Genomic DNA, 16,866 nt, shown 5'->3' with positions numbered 1-16,866 from the left:
AAATGAGTCAACTTTATGGCAACTAGTGGGCAGCCTTATCTATCTTATAGCCACTAAACTTGATTTGAGCTATACTGTGACTTACATTTCTAGATTGCTAACAGCACCAAAAGAAGAGCATTGGGTTACAACAAAGTGAGTGTTGAGATATGTGAAAGGGACATTGAAGCAAAGATCCTAGGCTGGTTGAGTTCACAGATTCAGAATGGGCAGGTATTGTTGATGACAAAAAATCCACTTCTAGATGTGTTTTCAGTCTTGGCACAAGTGTAGTTACATCGACTAGCAAGAAGCAATAGGTAGGAGCTCTTTCCTTGACAGAAGCAGAGTATTGAGGAACAATCAAAACAGCATATGAGGTAGTATGGCTTCAAAGGATGCTTTTAGATATAAAAATGTCTCAAGTAGGGTCTTCACCCTTATTTTGTTACAATCAAGGGATGCTATAGCTTGCCAAGAATCTAGTCTTCCATGAGCATACCAAACATGTGGAGCTTCATTGTCATTTCATTAGACATCTTGTAGAATATGGATTTGTGATGTAGTAGTCATAGTTGGAAAACTTGGACTCGGCAATGACTTGGTTGGCCCAAAAATTTTAAAAGCTTGGGACTCGCCAAAAGACTCGGGGATTACCAACAATAACTTGGGAAATTCATCAACATTTGAAAATATATAAATTCTTAAAATATTCTAAAAAAGCACACATGTAATAATTTGTAGAACATACACTGATTTCCATCATAAATAAATCAAAGTTTGAGTTAAATACATACCATAGACCAAAAAACAAGTGCAACCTCTGAATAAATTTGAGTTCAATATATGTCGTAGACCTAGAATAGAATATGAGTTTGGGTTGAAATATCCACTAGAATAGATATTCCTTAAAAATGTCTCAAAAAAATAATAAACTTGACTTACAAAATAAATTTTACGAAATGAATGTCTTTAATCTTTAACACTAAACTAAAAAGATCAATAATCTATTCTAAATCATTGTATTTGTAAGAAAATTTTAAAGAATCTATAAACAAGCAATAACATATTTTCATATAAAATAAATACGTCATATTAAATATTAGGTCACAAAATACTTATTAAATTTTATATATTTTGAAATGGCTGATATTTTTACAATATATCAAATCACATAATATTATTTAAAAATCAACTAAGCCAATATTATCTCAAAACCTACACACTTGAAAAGCTATTGAAAATTACATTGCAATTATTGAAAAAAACAAAAGAAAAGATCCCTCTTCACCATAGCTGGGGTATTGTATATGCATTCTTTGAATTATAAGAATTTTCATTATGTTTTTGAACCAACAAAACTTACGTATCATGAACCATTCATAAAAATTACGATTGAAGACTAAAAAATATTGCATCTTATGAGCCAAGCTAGAGCAATTGCCACTCATCTCCATCAGTGAGAAGTTGTGCGTTGGATATATCCTCTATCGCTTCCTCTTGTCACGTGAAAAGAACTTTAAAAAATTAGGTTTTTCGAAAATTTCTTTTACGTTTTCGTACTGCAAGTTTTGGCTGATTTCATGAGATTCTTTACGATTTTTTGTCAGAAACTTGATATGATTTTATTGCAAAACTTGTTGGTGAGTTTTGTTGCGAGTGACTCGCGGCCATGTCTAGCTCGAGAGTACTCGCAAGTTAGGCGGTTTTTGAGTGAGTTTTTCATCTATAAATGTAGTATTGTCTAATTGAGGATCAAACTACAAACATTTTTACCAAGTCCTCGAGTCTTGACAAATTTGTAAACTTTTTGGGTAATTGTAAAATTCCTTAATTGATTTCCATTAGATATATGTCCAGGTCATATAGCAGCATGTTTTTTTCAACATAGCCAGTGAGTTATTTGTAGACCAATGAATAACGTTTAAACAGTAATAGTTTTCATTCGCACAATCTCAGTTTCCCTTCCCACTTGCTGGTATATCATTTATTAACAGAACAAAGCATTCATTATTCAAGAAGTATATATAATAGTGCACCTGATAATCACGCTGTAACTGTTGATGCCAATCATGTGCTGTTGGTTACCGGAGGGTCTTCATGGATTCACCGTGAAGCATAATAGAAAGCGGTCCTCCTTAATCGTATGCTTCCTGAATCAGTTCCACGGAACATCTGTCTACGTGATGAGTCCGGGACACGACTCCTTCAGGAGGTACTTCCACTTCCGCTACACCATGGTAATGGTACTTCCACATCCGCTACACCACTGGTAATCACGCTGTAGTCCTTCGTGACTGCAGGGACAAGCCAGAGATACACCCGATATCGGGTTTCTGTTTCACGCGAAGCGGGAAAGAGTCTGTGTATCAATTGCTACACCCGATATCGGGTTTCTGGGAAACGATGAAAAGAATGGAGTTTGTGTGCCTCCCCGTCAAGCTTCCGATAGTCTTTGTGAGGAATGGAGTTTGCGTGCCTCCCCACCAAGTTTTTGTTAGTCTTCTCCAGTTTGTGTGTATGAACACACGTATCAGTAATATCGACCAATACTCACGCCGATAGATCACTCCTTGGTTCACGGTTCCAATAGGCCAGTTATGGCTGGCGAAAGGAAATTATTAATATGCTTTGATATCTCGTAGATAATCAATCTTCTCTTCCCGGCATGTCTCCCATCTTCTGATGCCATTATTTTATACACAAAAAGTAGGTTTTATTTCCCGTAATAGTTACGTGTTAATAGAATGCTTAATTAAAATGTTTTATTAATAGGGCCATGTAATATTAATTATTTATATTAATGATATTAATATACGATAATTAATATATATTTACGTTTTGACCACATTTACTAGGGGACATCACAATAATCTTGGTGTAGTTAGTAGATTGACCATTAAGGGAGGGTATTATAGTAATATTATAAGATTTAGTTAATAACGGTCAATTAAGTCTTTAGGATAGACTATAGGAATATTCTTTATTCTTTTTGTTGTCGTTCTTATCCTTCATTTTCCTAGTTGTTGCTTTTATCCTTTATAGATAAAGCCTTTATAACTCTTATTTAAGGAGACTTTTGCTCCTTGTTAATCATTGAATATCTTGGTAATCATTTTCTCTTTGTATTTTTCATAATGTGTTTAGGTGGAGTGCAACTTCCAAGTGTGGTTAGCCACACCAAAATGCACTAAAGGTTGTAGATAGTGAGAAAAGGCAACAAATGTCACAAAGGCAAGTAAAAAAATGCTCGAAAGGTGGTAGAGCCAACTCAAACATGTGAAAATGAGGAGATGAGTCAAACTAAATTTAAGTGTCACAATTTTTGAGTGTCATTGCCAACACAAAAGCATCAAATGTTAAATACACATAACTGTGAGGGCTGTGAGGGGGAGGGGGGCAGGGTGAATCAGTATATGCCAGTTCCAAATTAATTCAACATTAATAATCGTTAATAACTTCTCCAAACATCATAGAAGCTGCTAAACAAAGATCAGAGCACATCAATACAAAAGAACACTAAATTTATGTGGAAACGCGAAAGGGAAAGACCATGGTGAGAATAGCTACTTGGATCTACTGTCCAAATCCAACCTCACAAAGTAAATAATCAACTTGCAGTATTTTGTAGGCACCAAACCATAGGAATTACAACCTATGTTGGAGACACTAATCCCCAAACAGATTTGCAGGCACCAACGTACAAGAGACACCAATCCCCTAATCCAATAACTAAGCACCAACTCAGATGACGAGGCACCAACCTCAAATACAACAATAATATATGAAAAAATAAAATTTAGTGGACCATCAAGGATGAACCTTCAGCATCTCCATGTTCTGATCAACTTCTGAACACTCTCTCAATGTGCATGAGATCTTCAATTGAGTTCACACAACCCAAATTGAGTAGACAACTTGCACAACTTTTGCCATGGTTATTAGTTCTATTCACAATTTCCACTACACATCGGAATGGATCTGATCGGCAATATATATGCATTCAATAATAATTACCACCTTATGTTGACCTAGATTATATTTAATAATATCTGCAAGTTGGCCACATGCATATTTTAAAGCAAACATGTAATAGACCCGGTCCAAAATTCAACACGTTACTCTAGGAGTGGGAACACGCTATGCGTTACCCAACATGAACTCAACTGGCTCCAAAGTCCAAAGAATGTCCACACACTTCCTCCAGCCGGTGTACAGTGCGATACTCTAGTGCATTCATCTGGAACATCAGAACAAACTGTGAACAGATCTTTGTGAGCATAATGTCAACCTTAACTTTCCTCCTTCATCTCCACCTCTAGAACTTGAATAGATTTGTCTTCATGTATAGCCTTACTTATCTTCCAAACTGCAAGCCATGAAACATTACTACGGTATAATGTGGTACAAAACAAATTGCTAGTGTACATACAGTTTTTGAGCAATAGACCTCAGAAACATACCGCAGATACTTCCGGATCTTTGCTTCAGCATAGTAGGGGGTGGTGAATGGGTGAGAAATGCAACAAGTGTGTAAAGTGAAAGAAGAAAAGGAAATCACTCTTTCCAAGTGGTGATTGCATTAGAAAACCATGGCAATAAATTGGCAAAGTTGTTATAAAAATGCAACAAGGATTGGCAATGACAAGACAAAAGCATGACAAAGTGAGAAATAAAGACACCAACTAAAAATCACATTTTTCAAGTGGCAAAGGCATTGGATTTAGTGAAAAAGGTGGCAAGGTCATTATGAAACTGTAGCAAGAAGAAATCACACTTTTTGAGTGATGAAGCCAAACTTAAAAACATGATAAGGCAAAAGCATGCCAAAGTGAGAAAAAAGATACCGAGTAAAAGTCACACTTTTGAGGAGGCAAAGGCAGTGGAAAAAGCAACAAAGGTGGCAAGGACATTATGTAACCACAAGAAGGAACCACACTTTCTGAGAGGCGAAGCCACCTTAAAAGCATGACAATAAAGTGGTGAATTAGTGGAGAAAATGCAACAAGTTCTTTAAGTAAAAGATGTTTGAGTGAATTACACTTTTAAGTATTTGCGCCATTAGAAAACGATGATAAAAGTGGGCAAGTGATGAGTGAAAGTGTGACTTAGTTAACTGGTAGATGAATGAGGAAAACATGGGCCAGCAGAGGCAAATTAAAAAAATTAAAACATGAGTGAAGTGGCACTTTTTGCTTAGCAATGCTAGCACAAAACCACAACTCAAGTGACAAACAGAAAGTGAATCTGTGCCAATCAGATATAACTTTAAATTTTAAAACTTAAGGAAAGTTGTACTTTGTAAGTGGCATGGCCATCTAAAATGTGCAACTAAGGAGTTCAAGTTGACTAAGTTACATTAAAATGCCAAGACAAGTGCTTTAAGGAAAAATATCAGCAGATCATGGCCTCTCTTTTCTAGGTAAATTATGCTACGATGAAAGTAGTGTTTTAAAGCAAGAAAGCACCTATTTTAGGCTATTGAAGTGTTTTAGTTCATCTTTGTAGTGGATACAAATAGAGTTGCTTAAAAATGGTTTATTGGGAATATTTTATTATTATTTTATCCCTAAAAGCTACCTCTAGGAGCTTATAAATATGTTCCTTAAGCACATAATTTGTAATGATAGTTGATGCCGAACCTATGCTCCAGAAATTGTTAGTGCAGTTATTGTATTTTTAATTTTCATGAAAGTTAATTAATATTGGTGGGAGTCGTGCTTATGCTGTAGAAGCCATTGTTAGGCGGAAGTGATTGTGTAACTGTGCTTGAATGTTGTAATTTCATGAAATATATTTATAGAAGATCATATCGGTCAAGCTTAAATCCATCTTTCCAAGTTGCAGCTTTCTATTCTCCTTAGCTGCTTATTTCATGAAATTGTGAGGTGTTCACTTGTTTGATTCTTTCCCATTGATGTATATTTACTGGTCTATGCTTTAGCTAGCATTTGTTTGTTTTTTGTTCCAATCTTTGTGGTGCAACTGAATAATAGTTTCTGCTTTAGCAAATCCTATTTTTCAATCTTATACAGTGTGCTTACTTAATGATAGGTTTAGTTAGATCGCAGGGAGCTTCCCCTTACAATTAGAATAACAAGTTCTACTGAATGTGGTATAATGCTATTCCATTTTGTGTTGTCTAGCAACAAACATATTAAAATACAAACAAATATGAAGAAATAATTTTTCCATAAATAAAACTGCTAAAATTGGAGTTTAAATGGCAAAATATGGCCTATGTTTGGTAAAAAAATTGGACTTGCAATTCCCGAAGGGTGGTAGGAGTGACTATCCAGGTTCTATTTGAGGTAAAAAGATGCCTATTTGAACCAAACAAAAAGCCAACCCTCCTAAATCAATTACTGTGGATGCAAGTGTATGGTCAGATTTGCTTGAAAATGCACTAATTCTTCAGCAAATGGCATGCTAATGTAGTCAGAATGTACACAGGGTCTAATCTGATAAATGGAGAAAGTGATCTGTAATACATGTGCTAACATGGAATTCTAATGTTTTTTTGAATACTGATATGGAGCCTGATTGGATCAAAAAATAAACAAAGATTTAGCCTCAAAACCTTCAAAAAATTCAGATCCAAGTTCAAAGCTTCCCAATGCCTGATCTAGCGAACTGTGTACCTGATCAGAAAACCTTAAGCTTATTTGGAATCCTTGAGAACTGTAGATATTATATTATGGATCCCATACTAATCAGAAATGGGAAGATCTGTGAAGATCAATCCTTGAAACCTTGGTTGAAAGAGCTCTCTGCTAATAAATGCTCAAGTAGCTTATCAAAAATCTGCAAACAAGGGATCTCCCAAACATGAAGCAATAAAATAGGCATTGAGATTGCCTTACATCGAGATGAAAATCACCAGAACAAGCTGGTACCAATGGAACCTTAAACCTTCTGCAAAATGTTGATGAAGCCATAGCAATTCAGTTCTGATACACCATGAAATTATCAAACTATCAGTTGATTGTACATGCTAAGAGTTCAATAGAAAAGAAGGGTGCACTCAGTTGAACAATGGATATGTGCACCATTATTTATTAACAGCTCTAGAAAACAATAGAAGAATATGATAGATAAGTAGATATGAAGAGTAGGTGGATTTCAACTTAGAATACTACAATCTGTTAGAGTTAAGCTTGATTTTAGTGCAACCTTATTAAATGTACATGAGAGATGTGGGTATGTACATACATGTGACTGCACACAATGAACCAAGTTAACGATACCTACCACCAAAGCACATTAATAATTTTAAACCTACACATCTAAAGACACGTCTTAAACACAAATTATAAGAATAGCTGAATATTTTGTGTGCAATTTCCTTTTCACAGGACTTTAAAGTGAAGTGCACAGGTAGGCTGTTTGTCAGCAGAGTTTGCTATTGCTGTTTTTGCTACAATTTCCATCGTGGCAAGGTTCTTAGCTATTATAGAAGTTCATATAAAAGGTTGTGTTCAATTAATAATAATATTCCTACTCATAAGTTTATAAAACTTGCAATGTTCAGCTTTTAGAAGCTTAAATCATGTGAGGTGCTTATCTATATGATCTTAGTCTTGGTTGTTTGGGAGAATTGTGTGCATTTGTGATGGCCTATTAGTGCACACACACATTTATTTGTAATGTTTTGATTAGTATTGGACTGTTATTGGGGTAATTTTAATTTTTTGATTAACTGATGTCATCAAATACTTGTTATTTTTCTTCTTGCTTGTTTGGGAGTCTGTTGTGTATCACATTTATATTCATTTGTGATGTTTTGAATAATGCTGGAGATTTATCTAGATAATTTCAATTTAAGTGGTTTTGTGATTATTGAATATGATACAAATCCTTGTTATATTTCTTCTTGGTTGTTTGGAAGTGTGCTGTGTATTTGTAGCGGCCTAGTATCATACATGTATTTTTTATATGTAATGTTTTGAATCTTTTGATCTGTAGTGGACGTTAGTTGGATAATTTCAATTTTGACTTATGCTATGCTATAGAGTGATTTTAATTATTGCCTAGTTGGGGTACTGTTATGGTGGCATAGTTTTGATCCTATGTTTGAAAGTTTGTGAGTTTGATTGTATCTAACATGGAGCTAAACAGTAGGTTTCTTTATGAGATATTCTATAGGAAAGCTTGGGATTGGAAATAATTCCTATTATCTATTATGTATAACTTCAAATTGAGTTTTTCAAATAGTCTTCAGCATATTTCCTAAACATGGGAATGCACAAATCACAAGTATACTCTGTAGGACAAAACCACAAAAATTAAGTGCGAGAATATGAAGTGTTGGTAATCACAATGTACATAGATTGGTTTTAGTAGTAAATCCATAGAAGTAACCTTTCAAAGTAGTGCAGTTTCATTGTAGTCTAGTATGGCAATGTGAAAATCACAACCTGTATGTTTCCTACAAAACCTCAAAAGCATAAGTTATTACGTTCAGATATTTGAAAGTTGAAAAGCCAGAAAGTGAAAACTTCTGTAATAGTTGTGCAGTTCTATGAATTTGTATTTCAAGCTTGGGAAAGCATGTTGAAGTTACTTTCAGATACTACACATGTATTCTTTATTGTATGCCTTTACTATGATACCACAGCTGCTTCCTTATTTGAACAAACGTTTGTTTAATCTTAAGGAAATGAATATGAACTGTATGAGAGGGCATCTGTTGTTTTCATTACTATATTTCTAAGAAATATTTTTACTAGCGTTTGTATGCTACTATTGCTTTGGAGGGCTCCTCATTGTATAGGTTCATTTGGAACTAGGTTAGATTTGCTTTGGTCTTTTTGTAATATTCAGATTTTGGGTGAGTATATACTATATAGACAGTGCATTAAGCGTTAGAGACCATTTCATTCTTAGATGCTTTTAAACAAGTTTTATGGGGGTTGAAAAGGAATTTCCACTTGACTGTAGCTTTGGAGTATAAAACTCGTGTATCAAATTAGGCCTTGTGCCAAGGGGTTTGCTAGAAATAGATATCAGCATGCAAGGATGAGAGAGCAGAAATATTTTGCATATCATGTGACTATAGAGCCATTACTACTAGTTTAAATTCCCCTCTCACAACTTTAAACTTTTTTATGTCAGTAGGGCAGGATTTAATTCAACTTTGATACCTGTTATTATTGATTGTCTTCCATCTACCTGCATACCCACATCAAAAAGCATCAACAAGAATGATTTTATGCATCAAATCTTACTCAAGCATGAAGGTAGAAAAAGTTATTAACCATACTACTAGGAAGGGAGTATGTACATCACAAAACCACTGGCACTCATGGTGGTGCTACATTTCATTTCATCCCCCTCCTTGAGAGTTCAATTCATTAATGTATGGCTTCAACAGCCTTCTCCCTAAGCTTTCCTACTCAAAATTGAGTGATTGGAGAACTAACATTATTGGCAAGGAGATGTTAATGAACTGAGTAGATTCTTTCTTCAAGAGAGATTAATAGGAACAGAAAATTGTAATTTGGGAGCACACCTATTCTCCTTCTTAGGATTTCAAAGTGGCAGGGAAGTGGGAACCTATAAGCAGTGACTTTGGCACCAACATTTTATTTTGAATTAACTAGTCTAAAAGTGGACGATAAATTATACAGCAATATATAATTGTATAAAATAGTTAAGCTATGGCTTAGGTAAACCTCAGTTTGGCACTCATAAATTAGAAGTCTTGTTTTACTTTTACAAGCCACTGTAAATATGACTCTAATTTTAAGGGGAGTGGTTAAGCCTAAGGCCTTAAAATCTAGACTATCTAGATATGTAGTGTGCAACAGATGGGGAGAAAGTCTCATAAAAACACACATCAATATAGCCAAATAGTCATTTTATCAGAAAATCAACAAATAATCATGTTTCAGCTTTTAGAGATAGCACAGGTGAGACATTTATAAAGCATGCATTGTATCAGAAAACACTGAATGTGACTTTAAAGTTGAGGTGAAGGATGCAGTTAAGTTCAAGACCTTAAGGACTAGCTCCTCCAGATATGCAGTGTAAAAACTAGATGGGGATTAAGACTCATAAGAACACATGTTTGAATTTAGCCAAATATGCAATTAAGTTCAAGAAATTAAAGATGCTCTAACAGATATGCAGTTCAAGACCTTAAAGACTAGATTGGGAGCAAGACTCATAAAAACACACCTAAGGCTATGAATATAAGAAACTAGGCTGTTTTTACATTCAATATATACCTTTGAAGTCCTTCAAGCTGTCCTAAATTTACCTAATTGAGATTTGGCAATGGAGTATGAATGTCTGGCATTTCTAATATGTAGTGCTTAATTTCCCAATCCCATCTCTGCCTTACACCATTTATAGTTGTCTTAGATTTTCTTCAACATGGGTTTCATTGGCTAAGCTAGTGAGTTAGTGGTTCCCTTATGTTTTTCCTTAATTTAACTCAATATTCTCTTCTTATCTGGATCAATACTGCCCTCAATGAGTTTAGATTGTGCAAGTTTATTTCTTTATTCTATGTGGTATTTGATCGTTTGAAGGTTGGGCTTTACAGTCGTACTAGAGTTAGCATGTTTATTGAATATGTTGATGTTTTGCAGTATGCTTCTGCTTTTGAATCTGTACATTAACAGTGTGCATGCTATTTGCCTTTTCTATGCAGTTTGCTAGACAATCTTCTTTCAAGCGCTCTTCACATTACTTTCTTTCTGTACAATCCTGTCAAGTCGATTTCCTTATATACTTAATGGATAATTTATGTAATGCTATTGGTGTTTTGCTTATGCTTAAGTGAAATATAAGTTCTGATAAACTAGATTAGAATATCATACCAAAGTGTCATATTCTTACCATTTGTATATATATTATTATTAACTCATAAATGGACCATTTATTTTATTAGGAGAGAACTGTAAGAATGTTTTCACTGATTTGAAGTAAAGTGCAGCCATTCCCTTACCTGAGAGCTTATCCTTGAGTCTTCAACTGAGACAAAAACTTATTTATTGCAGAGCGTAGTACTTTAGTTCAATTATACTATGCATTTCAGAGCATGTAATTACACTGGAATTGCAATTCCCTTTTCAAGACTCACTAATTCTTCATTTTATTGCTTTTAATGAAAATGATACAAGTCTAGATTTCAGACAACATGCCACCACAGTCTAGTGATCATCTAGATACAGTTGAATAGAATTTTTGGTCTTCTATGTTGAATATAAGATATTATCTTATGTAAGATTTTTTCTGATAAAAGAATGAAACATTTTGAGTATAATATCAGATAAGTTTCTTAGTAATTCTAATATATTAGATGGACAGTGTACAACTTTTTATAAAACTTTCCTGTTTACTGTCAGGAAACGAGAAGTCCAGACGAAGGGGGGCTTCTGACAAATTCTTTACAGAGGCTTGAGATAGATGACCTGGCAATGGGTTTGAAAAAAAGAAAACTGGTTCATAAATCTATTTCAGATGAAATGCAAAAGACTAAAACATCTGTAGAAAGTGATGATGACCTGATGGATTTGGCAGGATTCTTGGCCCAAAAACAACTGGAACGAATCTCATCTTTCCCGAGCTCTGGTCTACCAAAAAGAAAGCGCTTCAGACGTTTACAGAAAAATCGAACACGGCACAAACTGAATCATGTTCTGAGACATAAGAAGGAACAGTTGAGCGAACAAGTTCAGCTTCTTCCACCAAATTTATCTTTTACAGAAGGTTTAGTTAGAAGACAAGATGTTCTTATAAACAGCCCTGATCAAGTTGCATCAGAGAAGGGCCATCCGTATTTAGTAGTGGAACAAGGACAAGAACAGCTTGTTCGAGTCAATAACTCTCTTGTGCCAGTAGAACTAAATGTTTCAAGACAAGTTCAAAAAGAAAGTATAATTATTGCTAAAAGGGATGGAACAGTTTCAGTTTCAAAAGATAATTCCAAACATACAGGAAACGCTTGTGAAAAGAAATTACGCCAAGAAGGCAAATTTGATGCTTCTGTTATGATGGTGCAAAAAAGTTGTAAAGGATACTCAACCTCACAAAGGAAAAATTCAGTTGCTTGTGACTTGAAGAAACCAAGCGCGTCTCCAAAGCATGGCAATGGAAGCATTCCTTCTCAGGCTATCCCAGAGAATAATCATCTGTATATATCAGCAGAAAGAAGACATCAACAGATCAATCAATTTCTGGACTCTGACATGCAAGAGAAGTCAATAATGTCAAAACAGACTAAGGGAATGAGGACAGGTCAAAGAAGCAAGCGTACAAGCTTTGTAACAAGGAAGGGGGGAAACGATAAAAAGTTTAGTGATTCTAAGAGGTTAAAATCGACTACTCAGAAGTCCTTAAAGAAACTGAAATTATATTCAAACCATGACTTAACAGGAGAACAGAAAACTTGTACATATATTACAACTGCAGAAGCTCCTAGTGATGATCCCATGCATTTAGAATCAGAAGGAGCATGCCAACAGAGCGACCAAGTTGAAAATTCTCTTATGTCACAGGGATTGATTGTGTCAGGACAAGCTACAGAAATAAGTAACAATTCTACAAGGAATGAGGCTTTTTCTGATTCAAATGATAGTTTTGATGATAGGAGATGGCTCACTGCAAAAAATTCAGGTCACAGAAGAAAGAATGTGAAATTCCTTGCAATGATGGGAACGGAGAAAAAAGGATCATCTGCTTCTAAGTGCAAACCAATTGCTGCTTCTACATCATGTTATGGGATTTCTTCAGGTTCAGAATACCTATCAGGCACAATACAGACAATTGATAAAGAAAGCATTGTTCTTAGAAGTCAGCCTGCCAGCTCAACTGCAATAAAACAAGGCAAAGAATCATCTACTTCTAAAATGAAAAATTCAGGCACTAATAAGCCCATTGATGGAAGAAACCTGCCTCCAAATCAAGATGTAAGAACACAGGTCGCCCTTAACCACAACCTTGCTGGAGTTGCTTCAGAGGATGCTCAAACAGATCCAATAGCAGGGGAAGGTCAAGAGATGAATCCAAATGAAGTTTGTTTAACACAAGAGAATACTGATATGGCTGGAGGAGATGGGGTTATTTTGCAATCAAGAGATTGTTTGGATATTCCCATAAAGATGGGTGAGAATAAATCAGGTCAGAAATGCAAGGCAATGAGTAAACCAAAGGATGAAGGATCTTCTAGGTCTCAAAGAAAAAAGTCATTTGGGAAAATTTCTATGAAAGAGCGCAAGGCTCTTGCAAAATCTGAAGGTAGGCACATGTCAATAATTGAGGAAACTAATGCTGCTTTGAATGCTGCATTTTCCAATGGGAATGCCAGAAAGCCACAATTTGCAGGTACTGTTATCAGAGGCAATGGTCATTGCTCTGAGAGAACTCTTAATTCAGGAACTTGCAAATTGATACCTCCAGAAGCTGCAAAGGCAGTCAACAGTAAAGATTTTACTCCACAACAAACATTAATACAGCCTACTGTAGCTCCCACTTCAAAAGGTAGGGAGCTGTTGATTATAAATGATGATTCTGTACAGCTGAGTCTGAGTTCAGAAGGAATTTTTGCTGATTCAAGTAAGATGAGTTGTAAGACCTTTGAGTCGGAAAAAGTAAAAAAGAAAGACGACATTTTGAATACAAGATCTCTTGGATTAAAATCAGTGAGTATTCGTGAATCAGAAAAAGAACCGTGGCATTCAAGTGTGGATAGCCCTGTACAATCCATAGGCCGAAAGTCCTTGATTAGGAATGCAGATGCAAGACTGGTGGCAAAGAATCAGGTAAGAAAATGAGGAGGTTTAGATCTGTTTGAACATGCAAAGATGTTTTATGACTATGAGATATTTGTAGAATATATGGATAAGTTTTACTTTTCTTAGAGATAGAAATCAATAGCATTGTAGTATAAGACACAATGTATTTCAATTTCAGGATGCTCTTGAACATGATAACAGTTTGGTGCAATGTCATGGCAATGCATTCTCAAATGGTTTTGAAAAACAGTCTTCATCAAATGCAACATGCCTTCCTGCAAAAGGTACGTTTATGGTAGATTTTGAGAAAGGTGGCTTAAACAATGAGCAAAACAAGAGCATCATGCTCTTAAGTTTAACATTTGAAATCAATAAAACAATTTGGCAGGTTTTTTAGGGTCAAGTATATCTCAACATGTGCCAAACAACAGTGGATCTTGCAATTCCTTAGGTTCTCTTCTCCCACATGTCACCTTGGCTACTCCTTCCACAGAATCTGCACCTGAATTCAACCAGTGCTCGCCATCAAATTACTCCACTGTGTTTGGCTTTGCCCAAGGTAAAATTCATGTACAAGCAAATAATCACTAGAGCAAGAATTGGGGATTTTCAGAATCCTTAAAATTTATTCATAGATTTGTTGCATTCTAATTTTTAGTAGACGATCAGATTTATTAGTAATGGATTTAAATGTTTGGTTTATGTGATGTGTGTTTTGTAGGAAACCGAGTAAATATGTCCACTAAATCGTCTCAAGAAACCTCTTGGCGTGGTAACTACAATCCCAACATGTATATTCAGGATGGGATCACTACACACACAACCAATTGGGGTCCTGGATATGATGGTTGTAAACAAAATGCATCGGTTACAATGGATACTGCTGCTAGGAAGCATTCAGAACGTCATCAAACAATTGCCAAGAACTTGCTTGGTTCTAGTTCTGCAAGAACAATAACAGGATTTGAGGCATTAGATTCAGATCCACTAAAACAGAATCTGGTGGAGCCAATGACGAGCAATGGGAAAGTTGAAACCAATCAAAGGATTGAGAAGATCTCTTATATTAATGTATTAACAAATACCAGACAGGTCCCTCAAGCTAAGCAGAACTTGCAGCCTAAAACTGGTTCTGTAGCCAAAATTAAGGATTCTGCGTCTAAGCAAACCATGCAAAGTGAGTATGTGGAACCAGAGAGTTTAGTAGACCTGAAAAACCTTACATTAGGTTTGGCTCCAAGCGTATTGAAGCATCAAAATTTTAGGAGAAAATCACCAATAGCATCCAGCAACATGACAAATTTGATTGAAACAGGAACATGGGAGGCAGATACTTCAAAACAGAGAATTACTTCCATGCATGATGACGCTAAGGCAGTTTTAACTTCGCAATCTCATACGTCTCTTATGCCGACACCGCTGAAGCGTTTGAAATTCACTCCAGGCCATAAGAATTGCTTGAACATGCCAGTACAGAAGACAAAGCAACATATACCAATTCATTCCACTTTTCCTTCCATGCGGGAGCCCATAGGAGGAAAATACTTCCAAGATGAGCTCAAAACATATCCAGATCAGTATGGTAGATTAATAAGGACATCCGATAAGCCGTTTCAGATGGAAACAAGAACACACTACAGCATTTCTAATGCTTCAGAAGCTGCATTTGTTTCTTCAACTCAAGAAAATGTGAGAACAAATGTTTCGAAAGGTCTCTATGGCAGAGCAGATATAAACAGTTTTTTAAGACCTGTAATTGGGGGCGACGAAGTTTCAGGTGGAGCTAGTGATAAAGAAGGTTCTGTTCTTACGAGTGTATGCAAGGACAGTTCACTAGAACTCACCTTGTCCATTCAACAAAGGTAGTGACAGGTGAAATAGTTGAAGTGGATTATGCAAAAATCCACAGGGGAAAGGTGTTGCAGTTTGATCACTTGTATAATATTTTTCTGTACGAGTAGATCAATTTCTAAATGATTGCAGGGAGATGGATAGAATCTCTTCTTCATTTTTATGTAATTTATTACTTTGTAAAATGATAAACTAACATTAAAACCAATGATTTATACAAATGGGCTCTGTGCGATGATATAGATGAAGATTTTATTTTTTATTATTTAAATAGCTTGTATTAGCTCAAAAGAGAATAAAGTATAGAGCTATTTCTTGAGCAAATGCAACAATCCTGTGGGGATTCATAACATTTTTTTTTGTCCCTAGAATAGCCTTATTTCTTGCAGGTAAGATTGGGAGGCACTAAACTCACGTTGCCTTACTTGGATATACCTGAAGAAAACTGTCTTGGAATTTTGCTTCTATAACTTAAAAATCCTCAAATCTATTCACATGACAAGGGTCATTGCTAGTGCTCCATAAGGAAGTTTCCCTTGCCACCTTGCACTCTCTGCATCCTCTATTTTTCTACCTCACAGATGTACCTGGGGAGTTTCAGTCCCTCTGGGAACAACACTTGGGATGTTGCATGTTTTTTTCCATTTTAGGGGACATCAAAGTGTTCTCAACATTTATCAGCTTAAAAAAATGTATAAATAATATTTTAAAAAGATTAACTCAGCGAAAATGAGACTTAGAAAGGGGATCAAGGTACTCATCCGGGTTTGGTTGCACTCTGGTTGACAGAACTAGCTTATTTGGAGTTCAGCAGTGATGATTAGCTACTGAAGCTCATGCCAGATGGACATACATTTTGTGACGACTCTGATTATTGAACTTGCTGCTCTATAACCGTAATAGCTTAAGTAGAATTTATATTTTGTTTGTTTTTGAGAGGATAAATATATCGAAACATCTAGCTAATCATAGGTGTATGAATTATCAACCTCTTTTTGGCTCAGTAACCAAGGATTTAGGGAGTCAGTACTGACACAATCCCAATCTCATTCTGAACCATTTAATTTCACTTGCATACTAAAAGCTCTTTGACTAGTCATGGTTATTTGATTTTCATTTTTATATGATATATTTTTCATTGGTTTAGTTTATTTTATTTATTTATTTATTTTATTAATTTTTAAATATTTTAAATGATAATCAGATATGTAACAATATGATATTCATATTAGTCATTTAGATTTTGATGTTAAATGTCATTGATATTGTTCATAGTTTTGTTTACTTATATTTA

General features: G+C 35.3%; 1 protein-coding gene across 5 annotated transcripts in view; it reads left to right on the top strand.

The window, feature by feature from the left end:
* The window catches only part of LOC131057426 (uncharacterized), a 57,133-nt gene extending 41,340 nt beyond the window's left edge, over positions 1–15,793 (top strand). For 4 of the 5 annotated variants that reach the window (XM_057991608.2, XM_057991609.2, XM_059221089.1 and 1 more), the window contains 4 exons: positions 11,334–13,748; positions 13,900–14,005; positions 14,110–14,280; positions 14,443–15,793. In XM_057991608.2, the coding sequence (XP_057847591.2) occupies positions 11,334–13,748; positions 13,900–14,005; positions 14,110–14,280; positions 14,443–15,587 (3,837 nt within the window). In that variant the 3' untranslated portion in view covers positions 15,588–15,793. The remainder of the gene's footprint in view (positions 1–11,333; positions 13,749–13,899; positions 14,006–14,109; positions 14,281–14,442) is intronic. The other variant, XM_057991610.2, reaches the window with a different exon arrangement.
* Positions 15,794–16,866: the final 1,073 nt, after the last annotated feature.

Source organism: Cryptomeria japonica, chromosome 5, assembly GCF_030272615.1.
Source record: "Cryptomeria japonica chromosome 5, Sugi_1.0, whole genome shotgun sequence".
Classification (NCBI taxonomy): domain Eukaryota; kingdom Viridiplantae; phylum Streptophyta; class Pinopsida; order Cupressales; family Cupressaceae; genus Cryptomeria; species Cryptomeria japonica.
The sequence above is the reverse complement of the archived record's forward strand: the minus strand, read 5'-3'. Positions and strand labels throughout refer to the sequence as shown.